Source organism: Erpetoichthys calabaricus, chromosome 1 (assembly GCF_900747795.2).
Source record: "Erpetoichthys calabaricus chromosome 1, fErpCal1.3, whole genome shotgun sequence".
Lineage (NCBI taxonomy): Eukaryota > Metazoa > Chordata > Cladistia > Polypteriformes > Polypteridae > Erpetoichthys > Erpetoichthys calabaricus.
Window position 1 is genome coordinate 273,367,417 of NC_041394.2, and position 25,998 is coordinate 273,393,414.

At 38.6% G+C, this 25,998-nt stretch overlaps 1 protein-coding gene across 3 annotated transcripts in view; it reads left to right on the forward strand.

The window, feature by feature from the left end:
* Positions 1–25,998, forward strand: part of frmd4a (FERM domain containing 4A) — a 449,055-nt gene that overhangs the window by 126,342 nt on the left and 296,715 nt on the right. For 2 of the 3 annotated variants that reach the window (XM_051931568.1, XM_051931567.1), the window contains exon 1: positions 19,806–19,936. The exons of the other annotated variant lie outside the window; for it this stretch is intronic. In XM_051931568.1, the coding sequence (XP_051787528.1) occupies positions 19,844–19,936 (93 nt within the window). In that variant the 5' untranslated portion in view covers positions 19,806–19,843. Of the gene's footprint in view, positions 1–19,805; positions 19,937–25,998 lie in introns of those variants that run through there. 3 annotated transcript variants of the gene reach the window in all.

Genomic DNA, 25,998 nt, shown 5'->3' on the forward strand with positions numbered 1-25,998 from the left:
GCTTTTGAATAATTATATAGCTCTTGGGGATCAAAATCCTTTATTTTCACCTTATCCTTTTTAGGAAATTCATCTTAAAAAATTCGGACGTGAGCGTCAGTAGGCTTTGCATTATAGGAACCAAGTTACCCAACTATAACATTTCAGTAGTTATTTAACACTCTGATGATGATCTTTCTGATCATAAAATAGATCATTACGATAGCAATTGATGAGAAGAATTCATAATTAATTGCAGAATTTCGGTATTTGAGGGTTCCTCTAGTGTTCCACTTTCTCTTGCACTATTTGGCTCAAAAACTAATCAGCACATTCTCATCTCATAACAGGCTTAAGTTTAGAGTTTGGTATTTTTCTATCCAGCCATTTTAGCTCTAGACCATCCCGAAGAAACTGTGACACACAGACAGACACACACCCATCATCAAAACATCAGTGGTTTTGGTATCAGGGGACCCTAAAACATCGAGGTCTGTCGAAAACTGGAGATCGAAATTTTTGACAAATCTAAAGCTTTTGCTTCCCCACCATAGACAACAGATTAAGATGGGGGAGGTTACAAAGCAAAAATTAATGTGTCCTCATATAGTTTGTAAAAATATCGGCACCATTTTTGCTAGCTTCAACACACAGAAAAATGAAATGGAAGTCAAACAAGCATGTGCGCGTGTATATGGGTGGTTCTGCTGTTCTACATTGTCTGTGTGGGTTTCCTCCCACAGGTCAGGAGGATTGGCAACACTGAATTGGCTCTTGTGGGTTGTGCTGGACTAGAGCATTGTCCAGGGGGATTGTTCCTGACTTGTGCCCTATGCTTGCTGGATTACACTTCAGCGTCCCACGACCCAGCTCAGCATTTTGTGGGCTTATATGATGGTATGGTATGATATTGTAACAGTAATGTAAATCAGTGGTGGATCAGTCATTAAAAAATAAATACATAACTAAATAAAACTTCTGTATGCAGACATCTTGCAATTCATCATGACTTGCTACTTCAAAAAGACTACAATGAGGCAGTGGCCGATGCATATTTAACACACGTGAAACACCCTTCAGTGTATGCTGAGTCAGTGTCATATTCATTCTTTTTGTAGCTTTGGTAATTTTTTCTAGGAGAATAAGCTAGATGCTATAGGAAATGGCCCAGAAATTTTAATACAGAGTTCAAGTACCCAGGTCAAGTCCAAAGCAGAAAATTAATTTATGACTGATCCTTTGACTTTTAGCCATTGAGATTACAGAGACAAAGCAGAAGGAAATTCTCCCAAATAGGGTACTTGAAAATGATACTGATTTAAAGAAACAGTTGTTTCATTCAGAACTGACTTTCTGGTAATTAAATAAAGATTTATAATAAAAAGCTGTTCACTCATTCACCTCTATGGAAAATTAGTGGTCCAAACATAAGCATTGTGGCTTAATCTGACTCTGCCTTTGTTGAAGACATATGCCATCTTGGCGAAAAATGTGGGAAAAATGAAGATCAAGAATAAGAACACAGAATTTCGATTATAATCAGAACTATAGAAAGCGTGATATGTGGATGTGCATATTCCATTATATATGAAATATTCAGTGTGTGTGATTAAGGGGATGTGGACAGTCTGTTTTTTGACTCCAAATCTCCACATTTACTCTAATTTCAAGTTAGTCAAGGATGAGTTTGTCCCAAATGCTTTGACATAATTTATACCCTGACCACATCTAAACAAGAGTAGCCACTTCATTCAAAGTAGCTTATTTGCAAGTGTGCAGTTCGGAAGACTTGTGTACAAATAATGTGTCATGTCTAGGAGGGAAATATACAAGTAGAGCCGTCAAACATGATAAATTGCTGCTAACAGCCGTACAGTCAAAAGGGTAGAGTTCATACAGTTGTGGTAGGGTCAGTTTCAAAGTAAGCCAGAAGCCTCTGCCATGGTGTGAACAAGGAGCCTATTTAAAGTACAGTAACAGATAGCTTTCTTTATTTTCATCTACTTTGTGATCTAGTGGCAATAAAAACTTTTTGTGGAAAAGAAAATTTTATAGGTTCTGTTAAAAGTCAACAGAATATTGAATTCCTTTGCTCAAGAGGACCAAATTGCTAGATGTTTCCAATGCTGTTTTACTGTGGATAAAAACTAATTCATGCTGAAAGCCTAGTCACAACAAGCTGTTGAGCATTTTAATTTCTAACTCCACAGTCATGAAAACATGTATAATTATGACTAAAATGGTCAAATAAATAACAAAAACAGTCACCAACTATCACCAAGTGTCTTATCGTTTAGGTTGTTGACGGCTGATATCTGTTTTACCAAATTCCTCTCTCAGACTCATCAGCTTACCACCATCAGGTTTATAAATCTCTGCATGACAGATGTAATTTGCGAGGTAATAAAACATGACAAACAAACACAGTATCCTGGAGTTGAATGAGAGAGCTGAGAATGCCGCAAAAGCTACAACGCTGTCAAGTGAGGGCAGACTAAGGCTGAGGACAACAGTACAGGTTACTAGTACGTATCATTGGTTTGTCAGTATGCAGTTTATTATGTTTATTACCAGAGCAAAACAGCAATAAAGTGGAAACTACTCTCCAGGGAGAAACAGCTGCTAATCTTGTAAGGTTTTATTTTTGTGCTTCATCATGTTTGGCAAGAAGTATTCTAAGGATTCTGTACACTGTAACTATTAGGCCAATGATATTTTCATATTTAATGAGGTAACTTATTGTGCAGATACAGTAACGATTCTAATATATTTGTTAGTTTTTAAAGAGCTGTAGCTTATTACAATTAGGAAGCCCTAAAGAACATGAAATTTATAATTTGATTCTGTTAAAAAGGGGCTAGATATTTCCCAAAGTGATCCATCAAACAATTTTCATATTACAACTTAATTATATTGCAAATCAAATGTATAGCCAGCAGATGTACTCCCTGCACTTCTACACAAGTACTCCACCTGAAACTAAGAATGTTTGGGCCTGGCAAGTACTTAGATTGGAGACCAGCTAGGAAAGCTTGGGTAGCTGCTGGAAGAGGTGTTGTTGAGGCTAGCTGGTGACGCTAACCTTGTGGTCTGTGGGTGGATCCCAGTGCCCCAGTGCAGTGACAGGGACACTGTGGTGTAAAAATTGACACTGTCTTTCACATGAGATATAAAAGGTCCTGAATCATAAAGGATCCCAGGGTATCTTTGAAAAGAATATGGTGTAGTCAATCATGGCAGTAGACAAGGAGAATAGTACACATTGGTGGTGTTTGAAGTGGTTCCCCACTGCCTAGGTAAAGGGCTTTAAGAAGGTTAGAAAAGTGCTACATAAATGTAATTTATTATTATTATTATTATTATTATTATTTATTCCTGGTCATGGGTTCAAAAGATTAAGCTCTTCCAGGGCCAACATAGTGTAAACATTAATAATATTTGTGGATACTTTCTACAGAAATGTGACTGCACATCAAGTAATGCTATCAACCAACAAAATATTTTTCCACTTTCTTGTAAAAGAACATCCATTCGGGGTTGGATCTTAACTTGTATCCAGTGCTGCTAAGACAGGCGACAATTCCCTTGACCGTTAACTGGATTAAGCATGTTTACAGATGGGTGGGTTATATAAAAAAGTTGTCCAGTCAGTTTTGGCTCTTATTTTCAGATAATATATACTATTTTTTTCTGTAAAGCTTTCTGCTATAACAGACCATGGACCTCCAAGAAGTTTATTTTAATCCAAGGGTTCTGCCAGATGGACTTTTTGTTTTCCTGTCCTTTTCATCTCAAGTATATAGTGCGAGTGGGCTTATATTGTTAGGATCTATTTATTTGAATTCATTGGGTATTTATTTGTTTTACTGTGTATTTAATCAAATCAGTATTGTACTGTATGTGTATACATTATGCATTTTATAAAATATATGTATTTATATTTTACCTCTAAACTTATTACATCACTCTAAGCTTGTACTCAGTGAAGAGTACCATACAAAATTTAATTGAATTGAACTGAAAATTATCCATTTTCCACAATAAGGTCATGAGGGAGCTAGAGATTATTAGACAGGAGCTCCACTGCAGAACTCATTCACATAACCACCCACAGTCACCTAACAACCACATCTTTGGAATGTGGAAGGAAAACTGGACCACTCAGGAACCCACTTGAGCCCAGGTGGAACATGCAAACATCACAGGAATTGCTGAAACAATGTGCAATTGTGCAACCCTAATGGAAAAAGAAGAAGAATAAGAACAATTAAGTTGCCTCAAACATTTATTTTGATTGGTCAGTTCTTCTGAATTACATATTTCTGAAAATGTTTGTTAACATAAAACATACTTAGATTTTGTGAATGAGGTAAATAAATGAGTGTAAATGATAGCCAAGGCATTGATTCTTATAATAGAATTTAAAAAGAAAGATCATTACGTTTGTCAAGCTGTTTTATTTGTTTTCACCTGACCTGTGGAGTGGCATGCTCTTGGGTCACTTGTCACAGCTTCTGAATGATGTTTATAGAAATCTGATAAGCAGCCTGTTTATCTGCCTAAAGATTTTCAAACGCAGGGCTCTAAATCCACATAAACTCTCCATAGACAGGACCCCCGTCTGTGTGAAACCTGAGATTCCTCTTAATGCTCTTAGAGCTCAATTAAGCTCTAATCTGGAATGAGAACTTTTGACAGAAGAACTGTAAAACCGTGTCAGTACAAAATGAGCCGCAGATAATTCTTAAGGAAGAATAGGGGAAAACACAGCTGACTGACAATCACACTCATTAAAGTGCTGAAAGGAAAAGTTGTAAACGTAAGGATCTGACCACATCTGCTCTGTCTTTGATTTGTTCTGCCAGAAAAACAAAGATTTATGATGGATTCCTATACCCTCATCCAAATTTAGCTTTCTAACAGTATATATCATACATTTGAACACTCCTCTGTTGGCTTAAAAATAAGGCCTGTTCTGTTCAGACAGGATGGGTGGATGTGTGAAGTCTTTAAAACTGTTCTTCACAGGCTGAGGTTCTGAGATTTTTTATATTTATCCTTCCATCTATTCAGCTTAACCTTATTCTACTTTGGGCACAAGGCAAAAACCAAACCAGCATGGGAGGGCCATCCATCACAGGACACACACATAAAACCAAGTCATTTTAGGATTTTCAGTCTATACCTTGTGCACATTGTGAATTTTCTGAAAAGAATACAAAACTCCTAAACAACCACCAAACTTTACTCCACTTAAATGCTTAAATGTCTTCAAGAAAATAAAAAGGAAATAAGCTTGAAATACTTTGAATTACAGAGTTCACACTTAGGTTTAAGTGGGGATTATTGACCAATTCTAGGCCTATATGCCCTCAATGGGAATGCTTCCTCAGACCTGGGTTCCTCCTAACTTCCTGACACATAACACACCAATGCAGCTTGACCTTCAGAGCTCTGAAACACAAGAAGAAAGTAAGTGCTTAGTGTACAAAATCAAGTTTGCTAGGTATCTGTCATCTTCCCTGCTTGTCACTACAGTACCCCGTGCTTACATCTATCTTTGTGTCTTTGAGATGTGGCTGGAAACTGGAGAAGCACCTACGCATCTGCAGAATCTGAAGAAATCAATCACAGTCACCAGAGAAGTTAGACGGCATCCCAAACCACCAAGCCACATTATTTTATAAATGTTATATTCTAACATACAGTACAGTGCATCCAGAAAGTATTCACAGCGCATCACTTTTTCTACATTTTGTTATGTTACAGCCTTATTCCAAAATGGATTAAATTCATTTTTTTCCTTAGAATTCTGCACACAACACCCCATAATGACAACGAGAAAAAAGTTTACTTGAGGTTTTTGCAAATTTATTAAAAATAAAAAATCTGAGAAATCCCATCTACATAAGTATTCACAGCCTTTGCCGTGAAGCTCGAAATTGAGCTCAGGTGCATCCTGTTTCCCCTGATCATCCTTGAGATGTTTCTGCAGCTTAATTGGAGTCCACCTGTGGTAAATTCAGTTGACTGGACTGTTACCACTGACAGTGCATCTTAAAACCTGAGCTCTGTCCCGCAATACACCATTCTGACTGCAGATGTGGCACCAACTGATCTCACATGTACAGCCACGTAATTGAAATTCTATGGGCCAATGTCCACCACAGTGGCATAGGACACCATGAAACACGAGCACATCCACACTCAGGCAGTTTATAGTTACCAATGCAATCACGATTTAAGTCTTTGTAGTTGTGGAAGGAAAACTTAGACAGCCAGAGGAAAAGTCACAGAGAAACTGGAGAAACATTCAAACACCAAACAGACATGAAATTCAAACCCAAGACAACAAATCTGAGAGACTAAATCACTGAGCACTGCACCACCTCTGCTCGTCCATTTATTTTAAAAATCTTTCAGTACAGGATTATGGAGGACCAAAACGCTAACCATCCCCTTATACTGTAGTGTTAAAACTCCCCCACTGTGAATTATCATGTGCCCTGTGATGGACTGGCTCTCCATCTAGGACCGGTTCCACTTCTGTGGAATAGACTTTTATGGCTTGATACATTTAATATGTGTTTAAATAATCAAGCATTGCACCTTTCATATCTGGAAGAAACACAAGAGCAATAGAAGATGTTTGAAGCAAAACATTAAAAGAAAACAAGGACAGACCTAATAGGACAAGATGGTAAATGAATTGTGACAGGTATTATAATTGTGACATTTGGTGGTAATTATAAGCTTGCTGCCTCAGGGCACTATAGTTCTGGGTTCAGATTTTTCAGTTTTGAATCTATTGGATAAAATGACTTTGTACTTAGATGGATGTTTATATTTTGTATGCCTTACAGAAAAAATATTTTTGAGAAGTATACTAATCAATTTCCCTGACCTTATTATCAAATTAGCAACATTTGGAAAGCTAGAACCAACTAAGACTATAATGCAAGTGCATATCACATCCCATTAATGACCACATCCACTTGACCAACTGACCTGGCAGCATGTCTTTGAAGGAGCACATGTGGGGTATAAATAAAATGAATACTGCATAGAAGTAAAGTGCTGCAATCACTAAATGCACCTTCTTTGACAACATACCAACCAGTGTGTATACTGTATTAATTCTAATTTACTAATAAATTGATGTGTAATGCATCAAAACCAAATTCCACTGCAATTATTATGCATCTGCATATCTAGTGTAGTGTCCCAGGCAGCACTGGGTGCAAGATAGGAGCCAACTCTGAACAAGATGCCACTCCATCACCACCTCACACCTTACACTCAGATACTATGAAACAATTTAGAGCCATCAGTTCATCTCACTACTTGTCTTACTGACTGTAGAAATACATTGAAGCCTTCATATGAAATCTATACAAATACAGTTAGAACATGCAAACTCCCCATAGAAGAAACCAAACTGGGGTTGAACATTTGACAACAGCAAGTTATCTTTATATGAGTACTCTTCACAGATGGCTGGCTCAGACTGCTCTCCAAACCACCAAGTACAATATAGGAATTTAGTCACAATAAAAAACAGTAAATAAGAAAATATCAGATGGGGCCCTTCAATGGATTCAGAAATTTTCAGTTAGTAGCTGGAGGGAAAGTAAGCCCTTTTGTAAATATTTAATTTACTCAGAGACAGTCTGAAGAATCTGCACCTGTAATACTGTGAGTTCACATTTCTTTGCCTTTTTAGTAGCAGATGTACACATATATTGTCACAGTTACTGTGGTGAGATATATGCACGATATGTCAGGACATGTGAGAATCATGCTGTGTTCCAAACTCTTTTGTCATCATCATCATCATCATCATCATCAGTATCATCACGGCCATTTTTCACATTTGCCCATGTTAGGCTTTTCCACATTTTACAAATCCAAGTACACAGTGTCACAAGAATGAGTCGGAGACATCATAAAGAGTTGGGGCAGCCACCCGTGTAATATGCTCGGCTGCAAAATTGCTTCGTTTGATACAATTGTTTATAGGTTGGAGTCCAGAACAGAACTGCCTGTCCTGAGGCAAGATGGCAGTTTTAAAGGCCTGGAAAGGAAATGACGTCAGCGTTGCAGGAACTGGGAGTGGCGTCCTCGTGTCCGGAAGTAACGTCATCCTTGGGGCCGGCAAGAGGCGGGATTTCCCAGGAAAGGTCTGCAAGGGACTGAGAGAGATAGTCAGTACACTCCGCCACCCCCTGGTCTGGCGTAGAATTACAAGTGTTTAGGCCCTTCAGCTGTTTCCCATGCACACGTGTGTGACAACAGTTATTTAAATTCAAGCATAACAACAAGAATACCAATGTAGAGTTGTTTTCCTGCATTTAGCAATAAACAGCATTACATCCTTCAATGGTGAAGAAATCAGCGCTAGATGCTCCGGGAAAAAACCACAACATAAAGAATGGGAGAGAAGTACACACCACAGTACCGCAGTATCCTGTTAATCAAAGTTCAGAATGAAAAGCCTCAGTTTCTTTGATTCAAGAATACAAAGAAACCTGTGGTCAGTTCCAGTCTGCCTGTCTGGAACTCGGTATTAGTGTGCCTACCCTTACCCAGTGACCATTACCCAGTGATTCGAAACTGGATAAGTGGATTAGAAAATGGTTGAATGAATGAACATGAGTAGCACTAAATTTAATATTAGATTTTCAAAGCATTCAACAATCTTCAAATCATCTTAATCCAGTTATTTATAGGATTGTGGAGTGCTGGAGCCACAAGTAAAGCACTAGTGAGGTCCCAGTTTGTCACTGGCACAGGATTGCAACAGGATCATGGTAGACTTGCCTGTTAACCATACATGTATTCGGCATATGGCAACAAAATACGAGTTCTCGGTAAAAAGTCTACACAGACAAATAGAGAATGTGCAAATAAATCTGAAATCACTGTCTGCTTATATAATATTTGGATAATGCTTTAGCTGCGGTGGGTTGGCACCCTGCCTGGGATTGGTTCCTGCCTTGTGCCCTGTGTTGACTGGGATTGGCTCCAGCAGACCCCCGTGACCCTGTGTTCGGATTCAGCGGGTTGGAAAATGGATGGATGGATGGATAATGCTTTAGTTTAAGTAGTACTAAAATGCACCTATTTACTCTGTAACAAGACCTTAACAAAGGTTTCTTCTGGTTGTCATAACACTTACTGTAGAAAGCATTAGTAGATAGTTTATTCATCACTGTGCTGGTGGCATATTGACATGATAGTACCACTCCAAAGTGACATTTTGTTAGTAGGTAACTTTGCAGAGATGAGTAAACACTTTACTAATGCTTTGTAAGTGTTACAAAGACCCCAGAAAGTGTTTGTTAAGGTCTTGGTACATAATAGTAAATGAATAACAGATGCACATTTGTGGTACCTATCTTCTTTGCCAAAATAATATAACTAAAAAAAACTTTGTTTCATTATTAGTATTTTGTGTGCTGAATTTTATGTGCTGAATGGTCATTTCCACTCGATGGGACTGGACTGCATGTCTGCCTGGGGAGATGCCAACCAGGATTATGAGCTGTTTCGTCATGTGGTAGGTGCGGCAACACGCTGTACCAGTGCATGTTCCCTGACCTGACCTGACATGACATGTGATGAATCCAAATATATTTTTAAAATTTATCAATCAGGTAAGGTTTTTGTGTGACGTGCAACCTAATTTTGACAAACATTTTCTAAAACTTAGCAGTTTTTGTTTTTCTGCAGTACTTTGCATCAGGAAAGACTCTACTTATGAGTGCAGCGTAGGTCAGCCAGCATACTGGAACTCCACTTGCCTTGGTAACACTGTTCCACATTGGAAATGTTCTAGTGACATTATTCACCATGTTCATCACTGACCACACCAAGGTTTGCAGGGAAAAAAGTCCAAGTGAGAATCCAAGATATGAACCTTGAGTGCATTGTTTGGTATGACATGAGGTGGTCACTCACTATTTAGAGAGAGTTTTAAGGTGGTGTTGCAAAAAAAACTAAGCCTAATAGAAAACTCTTAACATATATTTTCATTTAGCATTATAAAGTTTGCTTAGAACACCCATTACAATACTTGGAACAAAATTGTTGTTGACCAGTGTAATTAAAGCATTTCTATTATAATTCACTTAATGATCACTTGATGAGTTATACCCATTTAGTACATATTTAGAGACCTGAGAACTGTGCTTGCCATTTGAGTAAGCTCAGGTCACTTATGTTTGTGGAAACAGCTAAAGAATTAAAGAATGCATTCTTTGTGACGCAGCGTGCTATCCATTTGCGAGTAGACTGTGGCCAGTTTGGGGTGAACCTGTCATCACACTTCCAACACCAGTTGTACTATTGAAACAAGGCAGAATGTATCAATGGATTCATGTGGTTTATGCCAAATTCGGACCCTATCATCTGCATGTTACAGCAAAAATAAATTTGTCAAACTAGGCAGGATTCTTACAATCTTCTGCCTCATCTTCTGTTCTTAGAGAGGAGTAGAGCACAGTACGGTCTTACGCTGCTGTAGCCAGTCCACTTTAAGCACTAACATTACACATAGAGACACCCTTCTGCACACCCCTATTGTGAAGAGCTAACATGTAAGAATTTGTGGTCAGTCTTTTAACCTAAACTAGTCTGGCCATTCTCATTAACAAAGTGAACTGACACTCACTCAGGGGTTTTTCTTTATTGTATCATTCTCTGCAAACTCTACAGATTGTAGTGCATGAAAATCACATAACAGAAGTTGTTTCCCAGATGCTGGAACCAATAGTCATATCATTGTCAAACCTGTTTAGATCACATTGAACAACTACTAAAGTTATATGTACGGAATCGCAGCCACTTGACTGGCTGTTTGGAGTAGCCTACTAATTTGGTAATGTGCATGTGTACCTTAAAACACTTTGAGCTGCATTGTTTGTATGAAAGTGTGCTATATAAATATATGTTGTTGTTGTAATGAAGAACATGCACTCGTCACAGTGTGCTTTTTCCATTTCAGACTCCTAGTGATCTAGAACCTGTCAATGTAACAAGCAGGTCTGGGAACTCGTAGGAAAACCTCAGTACCCTGAGAGATCCATCAAGTGTACAGAGAGAATTTGGTGCTTTAAGTTGGCCCAGAATTTGATCCCAGTCTTCTGGAACTGTGAGGTGGCAGTGCTTAACACTTCTTGCATTACTGTGCTCTCCTGGATAGCACATTTTATTTTCTTAAATGGTAAATTGTTTTTGGTGAGGAATTTCTGAGTGAATCCTGCTGAAGATGTGCTAGGCAAAAGAGATTCCGGACAGACCCTGAACTCTGGAAGAGATTCCAAAACAGACCCTGGACACTCAGAAAAATACTATCAATTTGGGAATGCCTTCAATCTGTTCCTGGAAAAATTACTGTCTGGGTATCACATTTACTCATATGAGATGAACAGATGAATCCTGGTTCATTAGATTTTGAAAAGTGCTTGTTTTAGCCTTTCCTGATATCTACAGGTTCAAAAAACCTTCTAGCTTCTCCGTAAAGCTATATATTGAAACACTCAGCTAGAGTTGCCAAGCAACTAAAAAGCCTGAAGCACCTCACATAAACACTAATAGAAACTGAACCCAAATCTAAACACTATGAGGATCTGAAATTATCTACTGTACTAACATGCTACCCCGCTCAAAAAAGAAACTGCCCTGTTTAGATTTTTAATTGAATGCTACTCTTTTCTTTCTTGACTGTGGTGCATTGTTATACAAAATGTGTGAGTGGCTCTTAGGATGAGGGCATTCCTGGGCGCTTGGGCTTGCGTGTGTGAATAACCACTAAGGAGATCAATGATAGAAATTATCTGCATGCATGTAGTATCTTGTTGCAACCTCTAACCCACACTTGGTTCACATCGAGCTTTTAGGCCCACAGAGGGAAGAGAGGAGCAAAAAGCATTTTCCTGGCAGTGTAACGAGTATATGGAAATGAAATGTTCTGACTAAGCCAACATCTGCATTTGAGTATGAGTGACTGCTCCCGGCTAGTGGCTAATCTTCTCATTAAAAACCATAAGTAAGTAGGTTTGTCAGGAAGAATTATGACTGTTGACTGTTACTGACCTCCTGTTGTAGTCTGTGGAATGATTTTGTACTTCAGGTGCTGTGTTTTAGAGGCTAGTCCACAAAAATAAGCAATTAAACAATAAACCAGTAGCCGAGGTCATTGCTGCATCATTTGTATCTCAGTGTCCTTCATCATGTATGATTTGGATCAGATATGCACAGCTTGTTTTGAAAGTGCTTGCTTTACATTCAGTTACATATGCAAAGATTTCATTGCATTATATTTTCCTGTATAATTAGGTACCACACAGTATTATTTGTGTTTTGAAAATCTTCAAATGCACCATCTTTATTGACCTTTCCCAATCATTCAACTGTGTTATTTGCTCATCATTAATGCACAGCCGTGCTAATGTGTTCCACTAAAGGCTCATGATTTCCTTATCGGTTTTTAAAAATAATGTTTGATGTACTCAACAAATACATGGCTAATTTATTCATTAGACAAAGTATCACTGTGGATATAATTATATTTACACAAGTCAATGCTCTGGAACAAATATTCTTTTAATTAAATGTTGGGAACGTTCTGTTTGAAAAGGCCACTGCCTGTCCTTCTAGACTGAATAGAAGTTTCCTGATTACTTTTCTAAAACTTTCAGTTGCTGCTTCTTCTATGCATGGTAGCTTACTGATTCCAGATGTCCATTATTTGTTAATATGTTTGAAAGTCATACCAAAACTGTGTGAGCATATATCAGTTACCAAGAAATGTCTGACAATATTGAAATGTGTTGTATCATAACTGATAATTCCATGTATTGTCTTGTGCCTGAATAAAAAATGACGTTACCTATCTTAGTTACAAGGTCACAGTTTAGTGTGAAAAGCACATACTGTTTTAACAAACCACAATGATTGAAGTTATTGTGATGGAAGAAATCCTCCCACCGCATGTGACATTCATGCAGAACTTTAATGTGAACATGAAGGTATTTGCCTGGGTGCTAAGTGTCAGGTACTGGCTCAGACACTTTAAAAGATTGAAACACAGACACCTCTAATTGAAATGTCCAAGGTTGTAGGTTCAAGTCCCGTTACTGCCAGAAGGGATCCTACTCTTTTGGGTCTTTGAGCAAGGCTCTTAACCTGAAAATTGCTGCAGGGGCACTGTACAATAGCTGACCCTGTGCTCTAACCCCCAAAAGTCATGTGACAAGGCAGCTTCCCCTCAGGTGTTAATATAGTATATCAAATCCAAAAATCGAAACAAATACAAATATTGCTTTTGTGAATATAAATTTTATTTAGAAATATTATCTGTGTGTGTGACTACTAAGTTTTGTTAGACTGCTGTACAAAGATATGTGTGAACTGGTTAAATTCAATAAAGAACAATGTATACTATGGGGAAATTCAAAAAAGAACGAAGAACCTCCTTGGCATCCCCTGTTGTCAGCAGTGTTATTAAACATAGGCACTGTAATTGCAGCCCACAAGCTGCATCAAAAATAAAGAAAAAACAGATGAGCTCATCAAGAGAATGGAGGTGCCGCAGTCACAGAAATGAACACTCTGCTTAACAATAGCTGAAATAGACATCAACCTTTAAGTGCTGTCATTTTTTAGAAGTCCAGGGAAAGGAAACCATGAGATCCAAAACAGTGTTGAATTCAAATTAGTTTTTTTATTGATGAAAATAAGCAATTCTATTACTAAGATGAAGAAATACAAGTGAAAACCATCAACTGTGGTGGGCTGGCGCCCTGCCCGGGGTTTGTTCCTGTCTTGCGCCCTGTGTTGGCTGGGATTGGCTCCAGCAGACCCCCATGACCCTAGCGGGTTGGATAATGGATGGATGGATGGATGGATGAAAACCATCAAGTAATTCAAATAATATTGCAATATGGTGTTATATAGCGCCCGACCCGGCACAGACGTACTCAGAGGCACGTGTAAAACAAACAGTTTCTTTATTTGTCTTCAACTGGAGGGCACGTCTTCCCCGTAATCCCTTCAGCCACAACACAGTCCCACAAGCACTTACACAGCACAAATTACACTTCTTCTCTCCACCTTGGCACCACCACTCCTCCCGATTCTGGCTCCTGAGTGGTGGATGCTGGCCCTTTTTATAGCCCACCCGGAAGTGCTCCAGGTGCTTGATCACCTGCGGCTAATTGCACTTCCAGGTGGGGCTGCAGAGATGTCCAGGTGGGTTCCTGGCTCCATGCAGCACCCCTTGGTGGCCACCCCAGCTCCCCACAAGGTTGTGGAGAACTCCATCTCCCAGGAAACCCTGCGGGAAACTGAGGCACCATCGTCAGCCAGGGAGGCTGCCACCAAGCGTCCCGGGGGAGGTAATGAGATGTCCATAGCTGCACCCCCGGAACATATACAGAAGGGGCGTCCCGGCCGGGCATAGGACCCAGCCGCCTGTCACAATATATATGAGAAAATAAGGTCAAATAATTCAAAAATACAGTACACAAGAAATCAAAATGTCTGAGCACCTTCAGCACTAGGATGCACCCTCCAAGTTCGCTCAACATTAAGAGTGTCAGGACAATGGTTAACAGACAAGAAAGAACTTAACAAAAACAGTTTGTTTTCATTTCCAAAAAAAGAAAAATAAAGGAACTACAATAAACAAAAGTGAGGAGATCTTAAAACTTTTAGAAAGTTTGCAAAAATACATCTATCTGTTGAAATGGAAATTTCATAGAGAAGAAATAGTTATGTAGATTTGATTTGCATAAGCTAACTTCCTATTCATATCTTTATCGAATTGTAAAATTAATTTGCTTATTGTGTGTGGTTAATTTTTAGTGTTTTAGAACGTTAATTCAAATGTGGACCTGAATTAGTAGACAGGTTGGCAGTCTAGTTGCACAATGGCCTTAGACTTCTGGCACTTGGAACCCAGAGAAGGTCAAAGCTGGACCACTTTGCTGGACCACTTTGCATTTTGGGCCAGTTTTCGGTTTGATTGTGACTCTTTCTGAATACTTGATAGAGGCAGACTGTTATTTGCAATGGTTCACAGGATTGTTCAATTCTTTTGTTATTAGTATTGGATTTTAACAGATCAGAGGAGATTATTCAGTCCATCACACTTGTTTGGTTAGCTAAAGCTAATTTGTCCCAAAACCTCATCAAGATACTTTTGAAAAGTCATCAGTGTTTCTAAAAATGAACTTTACTGCTTCCTAGTTTTTATGTTAAATGTGATATTTCACAATTTTCATCTGTGTCCTTGAGAACATGATTCATTATTTAACTGAAAGAATTCTCCTGGATTATTAACTTTATCAATGCTTTCTGAAGATTTTGAAGAAGTACTGTAGATTAGGTCATCACGTAGTCTTCTTGATTTAAGATTAAAAAGGTTTAATTACCAAATCCCATCAGAGTAGGATATGCCATTTATTCTGGGGTTGCACTTGTTTGCTCTTCACATCTGTTCCTTTCTAAAGTTTAATTGTCATTGTTGTTCCTTCACAACCCTTTCCCATATAAGGACACTGAAGGTTGCATTTGTGAAAGGGTGAACTGTTTGTTTCCTGTACTTTAATAATACCAAATAAATAGAGTATTGATCCAGGTCTAAATATATAGGAAAATAGCTGAGACACCCTTTTATTGAATCCATTAAATAAGTAACTTTCTTTCTTTCTTTCTTTCTTTCTTTCTCCCCCCTACCTATTACTAAATAGTTAGAATACAAATAACACAGATTAGCAATATTACGGTAACTGCTTAAAAAGAATTCAAGCTAAAAGGAAAATACCTATAACCTTACCACAAAGTAGTTATCCCTATGTAGAGATCTGGCACTGCTTTGGATAGACTTTATGTCAATTTAGCATTAAAAGTTGCCTTCTGGCAGCAGTGACACACCTTAGTGATACAGATTCAGACAGTGACTCAGAGGTGGATTGGGTTGTTTTTAATGTACAGGTAAGAAGCTTGAAATACCCACATATGTAACTGTGTACATTTCCTGGCACAATTGAGCACATAGTGATAAGCTTAAGCATGTTAGATACAAGGTTACTACTTGAGTTCTTAGCAGGCATAGGGTGGTGAGCGGCTGTTTCTTAAACCTCTGGACATAGTTGGATCAATATAGGAGAATGCGTCACAGATTGATGAGGAACACAGTGTTGCCAGGATAGGCTCTGTCACTTGTCATTCTGAGTGGTGTTAAGAGGGATTGACAATATTATATTAAATAAATAAAAGGATGAGGGCATAAAAGGCTTTGTGTTCTGTTGAGTTGAGGTATTTATATATTTGGAAATTTGTTTCACGTACAGGTTAGCCAATGCTGTGTGAAGATCAGGAGCAGGGAATCACTGTGGTCAGTAAGTCTAATTGTTACACCATTAGCTTCCAAAACAATCTGACATCAACAAAGAAAATTCAGTTAAAATATTTTGGCATTAGAGTTTTGTAAAAATGTATGCTTTCAGCAGCAAACTTTAAGTAAATCTGCATATTCACTCATTTAACACAACTTTAAAGCTTAAGAAGAGCAATTTCTTTATTTAGCAAATGTATGTAGGCCAAAGAAGAGCAAAGACATTTAAATTCCCATTGATTTTTCTGTTTTTTAATTGATAAGGAAATGTGAACATGGATGAGATTACAGAATTGAATGAAAGCAAATAGGAGGAATCTGGACCAATATATTAATTTTCTATTGAACCAGTTCTTCTCTAGTTTTACCCTGAGCATGAAAGTCTTATCTCCCACAGTTTATCTTTATGCAGCTGCTCCTGAAATATGCTGTCATCTTTCATGGACCTATGCACACTAGCTCATTCAATATGCAAACTCATTTTGCCTCTGTCACTGTTCTTCCTCTAGCGTCCTGAAGTTGGCTAAAAATGGTCCACAGCTAATTGATCTTTTTATTTCAATACATTACTTCATCCTACACTATTCATTCACACTTTGTGCACTCAGTCTCATACTAGCACATGTCCATCTGTTTAGAGCATAAGAATGGAGGTAATTTGACAAAAGAGAAGATCATTCAGTTCATCAAGGTTGCTTGTTTAACTAATAGCACTTCATCCAGATGCTTTTTAAAGGTTGACTAGGTTTCTGCTTCAAATATATGGCTTGGTAGTTTGCGTAAAGAAGTGCTTCCTGGCTTTAGTTTTAAATGCACTTTCCGTTAATTTCCACTGGATTCATCAAGTACGTAATTCACATTAAATTGAAAGAATTCTGGTGGATCTACTTCATTAAAAGGAGAGGTTCAGTTATGGGATGCACTCTAGGTTCCCTGGAGGTCGTAGCAAAGGAGAGAGACTTAAAACAAAACCGAGTGTGATTATGATCAATGCTGCACATCCTCTCTCAGACACACTAACAACTGAGTACTTTCAGCCAACAAATTGTTCAGCAGAAGTGTGTCAGGAAAGCCATGGGAGCCCCTGTATACCAACAGCATTACACTTGTATAATGCCTTGCTGTGACTGTGACAGCCAAGTCAAAACTTGTCTTTCTTTTTAATTTTGTTGCTTTATACTTATTCTGGTATGTGTTAGACCAAAGTTCAGGCCAGAAATGGAGCATGGCCCAAATGGTGAGAGGCAGTAAGGTTCATATACTGCAGCCATATCATGAAGCAACAATGTGTGGCATGCTGCTTGGACATGCAAGTAAAAATTTTTTACTTAACTTTGTATATATGACGCTACTACTACTTATTACTACCTTCACCACCTTAAACAACCTATTTGGATTGTCAAGAATGAAAACAACCAGGTTATATCTCAGCAAAGGAGGAACTCTAACTAACAATATGCTTCTTCCATTTTCTATTTCAGGGATGTTTCCTATCTTACACCCATTACCATCCATGAATGGGACACACTAGTACAGACTGCAACCTGCACATTTTTGGGATGTGGGTGGATGCCAGAATACCCAGAGAAAGCACACATGGGCCATTGGAGAACATATAGTCTCTATAGGCAGACCTGGAATCTAAATTTAGGTGTACACACCACATCCCTCTCAAAAAGTTGTTGCCTGCTTTTTTACTAGCAGGTCTTCTGTCCATTTGAGCCTTCACACTAACTCACCTCCCACTTTAAACTGCCATTTTCAGATTCATTTTGAGGTTCAGGGACATTCTGAAGAAACCCAGAACTGTCAGCCTAGAGTGCTCTCTGATGGCCCAAAGGAAAAGCTACCCCTTGGGGGCCCTCTTTTCTTTAGCAGTAGTAGTAATAATAGTACAGTGAAATTCTTACTGGCATGTCCTCGCTCTTTGGTGCCATGATAAACAAGAAAGTATTAAAATATATAATTCCTTTTTATTTAATTGAAAATACGTATCAGCTTACCAAATGTACTCCTTACTCTGTTTCTATCCAGATGGTGCTGCTTCCTCCCAACTGAAGAGCCATTGAGAACTGTTCAGATGTTTTTAAGCATTTGTGCTCAGCTTTGGGGGCTCCTTTGTTGCCTTTGGACAGAATGAAGGAATGCAGCTAGGTACATGTTAAAACCTCAAGGCACCTTTATTATTTTGGTGTCCTCAGACACCCTTTATATTTCCAGTGTTTAACCCCAGTCTAGTTATCCAGGGTAAGTTTCTGTAAAGTATGACTGTACCATTCCATTCTAATGCCACCTCTATCTATATTGGCCAATAAGTAACTTATCACAAAATAAAAATATTTTAATGCTGACCATTACCGGATGCACATGCATTCCCTTGAAATGACATCACATGTTCAGTTATTTCAAGGTCTTAATTTTAGGATTAGACAATGACTTTTCTTAACATAAAAAGTGGCATTTATAATTAATTAATCCTCACAAGGTTTACAAAGTAATGTCCATAAGTAAGCTTTACTTATAATCATACATTCAGTTTTTTTGAATAAAGCCCAATATCTGAAAGTGCAAAAGTAAATAATACCTTGGAGTCAAATTGAGTTTGATTTTAACGGAACCTTCAGCTAATCTCCTGCAGAACAGCCCCATGTCAAATGTTCCTTTTCTTTAACAAGCTTGCTGCTGGCTGAGGTAGATGGCCATGACTGAAAAACAGTTTTTATTGAATGGTGCCAAAAAAGAAGCTCCATGAATCTCAGGAGGTGTAACTCTTAGATGCCGGACTGTTCATAGCTTTTCAGCAAATGAGCTAAGGATGTCCTTGTAAAGTGCAACATGCTGGGTAATTGTAGACTACTCTCGGAAACGTACATTCCTTGAGTAATCCTGCTTGCTACTTGGGGGCATTTTCTTTTCTTTGTATTCCAATCAGCCCTTGGTGAAAGCCAAAATGCCGGATTTCAAGTTAATCTCCGTGCCAGATGGTGGTACATCAGACATTCTTTGCTGAGGTGTGCCACGTGCGCCACTCTACAACAAATCACGAGAAGCAAACCCTTGTGGTCATGTGACTCAATGTAGAATAACTCTCAGGCAGGCAGATTAGACCACTGACCTGGTTAAAAAAAAAAAATCCAGAGCAACGAAAAGCGAGGTTGACGTTTTTGGAGCACTCTCCCTAGAAGCTGAATTTTCTGCAGAGGCTGCCACATCAGCAGAAGCCCTGCTGTTCAAGCTGGAGTTAAGGGACAGAGAGGGAGTGAAAGAGTGAAGAAAAACAAATAGTATTGTGAAGAAGAATGAGTTCCTCAGGCAGTGCATTTCATTTCAGCAGACTGCCTCATAATTCACATCGTCTGACTGCTGCTGATTGGCATTACGGGAATCCTTGCTAAGAGCGTGGCTTCTTTGGCAAAGGCTGCTCACACACACATATCTGTCGCACTCTCCTCACTGAGTATCATGGTTGTGCAGGCGGCTGTCACACCGGGGAGGACCCGGAGACTTTTACTCAAACTGCCGTATGGGACCCTTAGACGAAGCAGTGGAGAAAGGGTAAGAGTTTTATTCTTTCCTGATCATGTTGTGGCTGAGCAGAGAAGATAAAAGGGTTTGGTAAATTTTTTTGTGTGTGTTTTTAAATCCTTCAGACAGGACCGGCCTGTCAGATAAAGAAATAAAGGTTAGCAGAGCTCTTAATCTACATCCAGCAAGATTAGTATGAAGTGAGGATGCAACCCCTTGGTGACTATAGTTCATTTTCTCTTATGAAATGAAGGGTGAAAGTGACTTTTGAACATGCAAATATTAATTAAGCCACTGCAGATGATCTGCTGTGAGAGGATGTAATGCTCGGCTTACACTGAAAAACATGTTTGTGCCATTGCTAAAGCAGTGATAATGACAGCAGGGCTGGATTTGATGTGAGAGGGTAGATAGGGCAGCACATGGAGACCATGCTGGTTAGAGGACATCTAGTGGGTCAAGCCAAAAAAAAAAGAAAAGAAAGAAAAGTCAGGCATGAGGCACAAGTGGAAGAGAAAATGATGGCTTAATAACTACTGCTGTTGCTGTTGTGGTCTCCTATTGCACATAATTGTCAGCATCGGCATAATGGGTTAGCGCTTTGCATGTTTGACACTGAATACCAGAGGTGAACACTGCTGTGACCTTAAAATGTAAAATCTGGACAAGGTCAAAGTGTGTGAGGTGGGAAGTTGGTAGAATTATAAACTCCATTGATTTTCAAAAGCTTGACACTTTCTGCCTGAAGAAAATTATATTCTGACGCAATGGGCATTTCTCAGGTCTTTCTAGCTGTCAGGGTATTATTATGAGACATAAAGCTCTGGTAGTTGCTTCATGTTTCTCTACCAACTTAGGTAGTTCACATCATTTACTTAAATAAATGACATGGAAATCCAATTTTTCTTTATTTTTTAGCTCTGCTTGTCCCATGGCTTTACTGCTGTACCCTCTTTTATTTAGTAAGCTTAATACCCTAAAGAACTATTGGACTATTACAAGCAAGACAATCATGCCTGTCATATTTAGGGATTCCTTTGCTGCCAAAAATTCATTTATGTCCCTAGTGGTCCCACGTGTCACCTAAATTAATCAGGGTCTTTCAGGCACCCTATATACTTCCAGGATTTAGCACCCTCTCATAGCCTCTATGTAGTCACTCTACATTTCAGACCACCAATGTTGTTTTCTTTATTGTACATCTCCAAGCCAGTCTCACTGACCAGGATCTATCTATCTATCTATCTATCTATCTATCTATCTATCTATCTATCTATCTATCTATCTATCTATCTATCTATCTATCTATCTATCTATCATCAATGGTTTCATCTTACTGTTTCCACTAACATGCTAAATGAAAATGCAATGAAGTTATATCAAACTTGTAGACCTACAGAAAAAAATAGTAAAAGAATGCCAATTAAATTTAAAGGGTGCTATGGTGGTTACCTCTGCTGCCTCACAGCTGTATGGAACTTGCTTCCACTCCATTCCTTTAATTTATACTCTCTTAGTTATTATTAGTGGGGGCTTCTTCAAGTACTCCAGCTTTCCTTCCACATCTCAAACATTTGGTTGTTTGACTACTGTGGATTGTTTAATTATGGGACCAGGGCCACCATAGGCTCCTGATGCACCACAACCCCATCATGAACAGAGAGAGAGAGAGAAATGGAGAAACTCATCTGGGATGCAAACACCTTCAGACTATAGTAAACGACAAAATGACCGATAACTCACACAGACGCCTCTAGCTTGTGGTGTTGAGTTCCGTATGCTTCTCAGAGATGAAAGGACAAGTTACAATTATGGCTTTTAAAAGCCAGCCTGCCTGAAGGTTACTCTTGCAGCTTTCAGCTCTGCTGTCCCCATCAGCTTCTTCAAAGAAAAAGACAGCTTTTGTTACAGTTGAAGTTAGGTTTAATGTGAGCTGAAAAGGCTAATAAACCTGCATTTGCGGCCACCATTGCCCTCCATGACCCTCCGTATCTTGACAAGAGGTGTTGGCATACCTAGTTGATCCATTTATATTCTAAAAATAATTTAAAAAAAAAAATAGGTCTAAGAGCTGGCCCCCAGCAAATCTGTACTGGATAATACCAGTTCAGAAGTAGATGGACGAGTGATTTATTTGCATAGAAGCAAACACAGCTGCCATCAAAGATCATTTTTATATTTTCTGCAGTAGATATTCTCCCCCCACTTGTTTTCCTTCCAAATGCCTGTAGTCCAGCAGAACTGCATTCCCATTAAATGCTCTATTGGATGCATGCAGATTGCTGCTCTTTATTTTGTAGGGCATGTTGTCCAGCATTGCTAGTGGGCTTGTGTAAAAGGCCAGGGGAGGCACTCTTGATATTTGTACATACAAATTTCAAGATATAACCTTCCACAGTTCAGGCCCTCAGGGATGAGCTCTGAGAAAAAAAGACAGAAAAAGTAGGTCACTAAGTCATGAGCTGACTTCGAATAACACTAACTACAATTTTCCAGATTTCTTTATGTGAGGAAAAAGTCACCAATAGCCATATGGTACTGGGAACATTAAAACTAATATTTGCCACTTTGATACACCGTATTGCAGAAAAAGTAAAACATTCAAACATGGCATACCTAGTTGATACAGGCAGAATTACAAAGTGGGATAGATTTTTGTGTGCTACCTCTTGCATTCATCCCATTACCCAAGGGGAGTTGTTGTGCACCAGGAGTGGAAAACTGATAAACACTTCTTCTACTCTACCTTCCTAGAGTCTCGTTTGAGACGCAAAGTACTGATCATTAGTGGATTAAACAGTAATGCAATCACAAAGGCCTAAAGCATGAAGTGATACTGACTATGGCATTGCCAAGTTGGGCAACCAAAGGTGACACAAAGTGAAGTTGACAACTGAGGGAATTCTGAATGGCTGGCACTAAAAAAAAAGAGGAGAGCCCCCAGGTCAGGCCCACCCAGAATATTAATGAAAGTACTTTTTAACCATTTTCAGTGGCCTCTCTTGACAGCTTTAAATCCTATGGGTCTGTGTAGGACAGCTGTCCTGCTTACCCCTTAACTGAACAGTCTCTCTCTCTCTGTCTTACCTATCTCTCTCGTACATTAGGCCAATCCTTTTCTGCCCTTGGTTCATCCATGCTTTGCAGGACATGTCCATTTATCCCTTCCATGGGTTAAGTGTGGGCCAAAGCTGTCGCTTTCTTAAACTTTTGAAGCCATCTGGTAGCCATAGGGTGGTTGGAGCCCTTATGTTCAAATATCCTCCCAGTTCTTTTAACATGCAGTATCTTTGGGATCAATGAATGAAGGTATTCAGAAAATACTGGATTAGACACTTTACTGCAAGTTAGCTGCATATTACCTGCAGTATTTGGTAGTAATAGTAGTAGTATTAGTATTGTCGTATGTACAGAGTATAGTAAAATTCTTACTTGCATGTCTGACCAACATGCCATACATCACCACTTTCGGCAGCACGATGAACAAGAATGATTCAGAGATCTACTGCCTACGGCTTAGGCCAAGTCAAGCATTCAAAATGTCAAAATGGCCTTGCATAAGATGTGCGGATTTCAGTGCAAGTGAATCAATAAGAAAATGTTCAATGGTTAATATTATTAGATAAAAGATGGAATATTCAAGTCTGAAACTGTTAACTATTCAAGAGCTTGCCCCCTGATTGCCCCTGTAAGTGAACTAAATTAAGTAGGCTCAAAAATAGGTGAATGGATAGATAACGTGTAAGATATACTGATATAATGTACTATTTAATCCTCCTGTTGGCAATATTTTTTATGACACAGGGTGTTTGTGAAGTGGCCTACTTTCACTTTACAGACTGTTTTCTTCAGTCTTACTAATATAATCTTCTTATGAGATTTTTATATCATCATGCCACAGGCGGCTTACAGACAATTAATACTAAATTGCTGATAATTATAGAGAGTGACAGTTAATTCTTTTAAATTTTAGATGAAATGTCTCACTGTTAGGTGAAATTTGACCATTTTTCTGAGATGAGTCTTGCTTAGGAATGATGATAACCTTTTTCCTTCTAGCCTTTACAACTTTTTTCATTACTGAATGTCTTCAGCTGTAAATGAGAGCAATGCTGTTAAGACCATCCATCATCAGTCCACCCATCCATCTTCTGAAACGTCTCTAACAGTTGAGCAGTAATTGTATTTCTGAAATAAACACCTAATCTTTTCCTTACTAAGTAAGAACTTTGCAGCCCCAGGATGACACCTGGGCAGAGGGCACTTTTAAGCTAAGAAGATGCTGTTCCTTCTTCGTGACATATGGTTTGCTGCATGGATAAAAAGTAATCCAGTAGCCTTTAATCCTCAAAGGGTTCCCTTGTTTGCACAGCGTGTATTATTTAGTTTTATCTTGTAGAGAGAAGAAACTAACCTTTAACAGGATGGTAAACATACTTAGCTTAGTGACTCTTTTCGTATATAATACCTACATTTTGTTCTCTCTTGTATTTCTCCATATATCTACTTATGCATTACTACTCACTTAATGTTGGTCTAAAATTAACTTGCATCAATTTTAAAATATTTGAAGTGTTATAGCAGCCAGTATGACATTAAAAATGTGTAACCACATAAAGTATAAAAACATTTTATTGTATTTGTAAACTACATTTGTATACATTTGTACAATTGTAAACCTTTAAATACAAACTTAGGTTGTTTCTGGCTTATGGCCATTTATGCGGCCCCTAACTTTACTGAGCTTTTTCCCGCTTCTTCTTTGGGGTGCTAGTTATTCTATGTATGCATTTTCACACTCTTACTCTTGCAATATTGTGTCTCTCAGCAATTCATGTTGCCCCCCTGGAGACGAGCCTTGCAAGTTTGATTCCTTTCAGCATGTAGTATCATTTCTTTGAGCTTCATCTAGTTACCCTCACACTATGTCAGAGCTCTGTCTAGGTGCCTTCTCCCCATTATGACACCTAGATTATGTCTGCTTGTACTTGAAAGATGAAAAATTAATGTGCATTTCAGTTAACAACATAAGATATATGACAAACAATAGATGGCCATTCAGGCTACATTCACACTACCACGTTTTCATTTAAAAATCCATTTTTTATAGTCCCCTTATTATACATTTGAGAAAAGTATAAAGATTCTGCTGTTCACATTAATCATCTGTTCAATATTTTTACACCCATGTCTTGCTATGTACGGAGGGCTGCCTGTCAGTTTTTTCATTGAAATGTCATTTAATCTTAAATCACATATATTAGCACCACTCCCGGTTATTCACAGTAACTGAATTACTAAACTGCATTGTCAGAAATGAAAATAGTTTGTAGATAAAAGTGAGCAACATGGTGGTTAGCTGTAGTACCTTAGGTTCAGTTCCTGGTCTGGTTATGGAAGGTGTGGAGTTTACATGTTACCCCTGTTCTCTAGGCCATGATCACTGTATATTGGTCTGTTACAGGAGTCTGTCCAACTTAGCTCTGTGATGGGCCCAATGCTGCAGGGGTAGATTCCAGCTGCCTGTGACTCTTTCACACAAAGCAGTGAGTTCAGTAAAAGGCTGGATGAGCAACTTCCTGTTGTTGGAATTGGCTTCAGCTTGTCATGAGTCCTGACTTTTGTGAAAAATGGATGAACGTCTGGAAGTATATTTTATACAAATGGTAAAGTAAGGTTTCTTTTAATAGTGAAGGCGATGATGCAAAGAAAAGATATCCACGACTGATATACTGTAGGCCTACACACTTTAGCATTTCTATACAATATTTTCAATTCCTATTTTTTTTCCAACAGGGCTACGATTTCACAATCAGACAGGCTTGGCCTTTATGTGGTGTGGCCCATAAATCACTTCACATAAAACCACATCAATTTGTCAGTACTCTCAAAATCAGACATGACTACTGCTGGACAGACTCAATAATGGTTCCAACTTATATGAAATAGGAGCTCTAGAGCCGGCCTCTCGTCTATATTAATTTGTCCTGTCAAGATTGTTTAAGTATATCTTGTCTATAAATATATTTTCATTAACCATTCTTTCCCATTCACGCTGGACGTGCACCAGAAGTTATGGATAAAATATTACA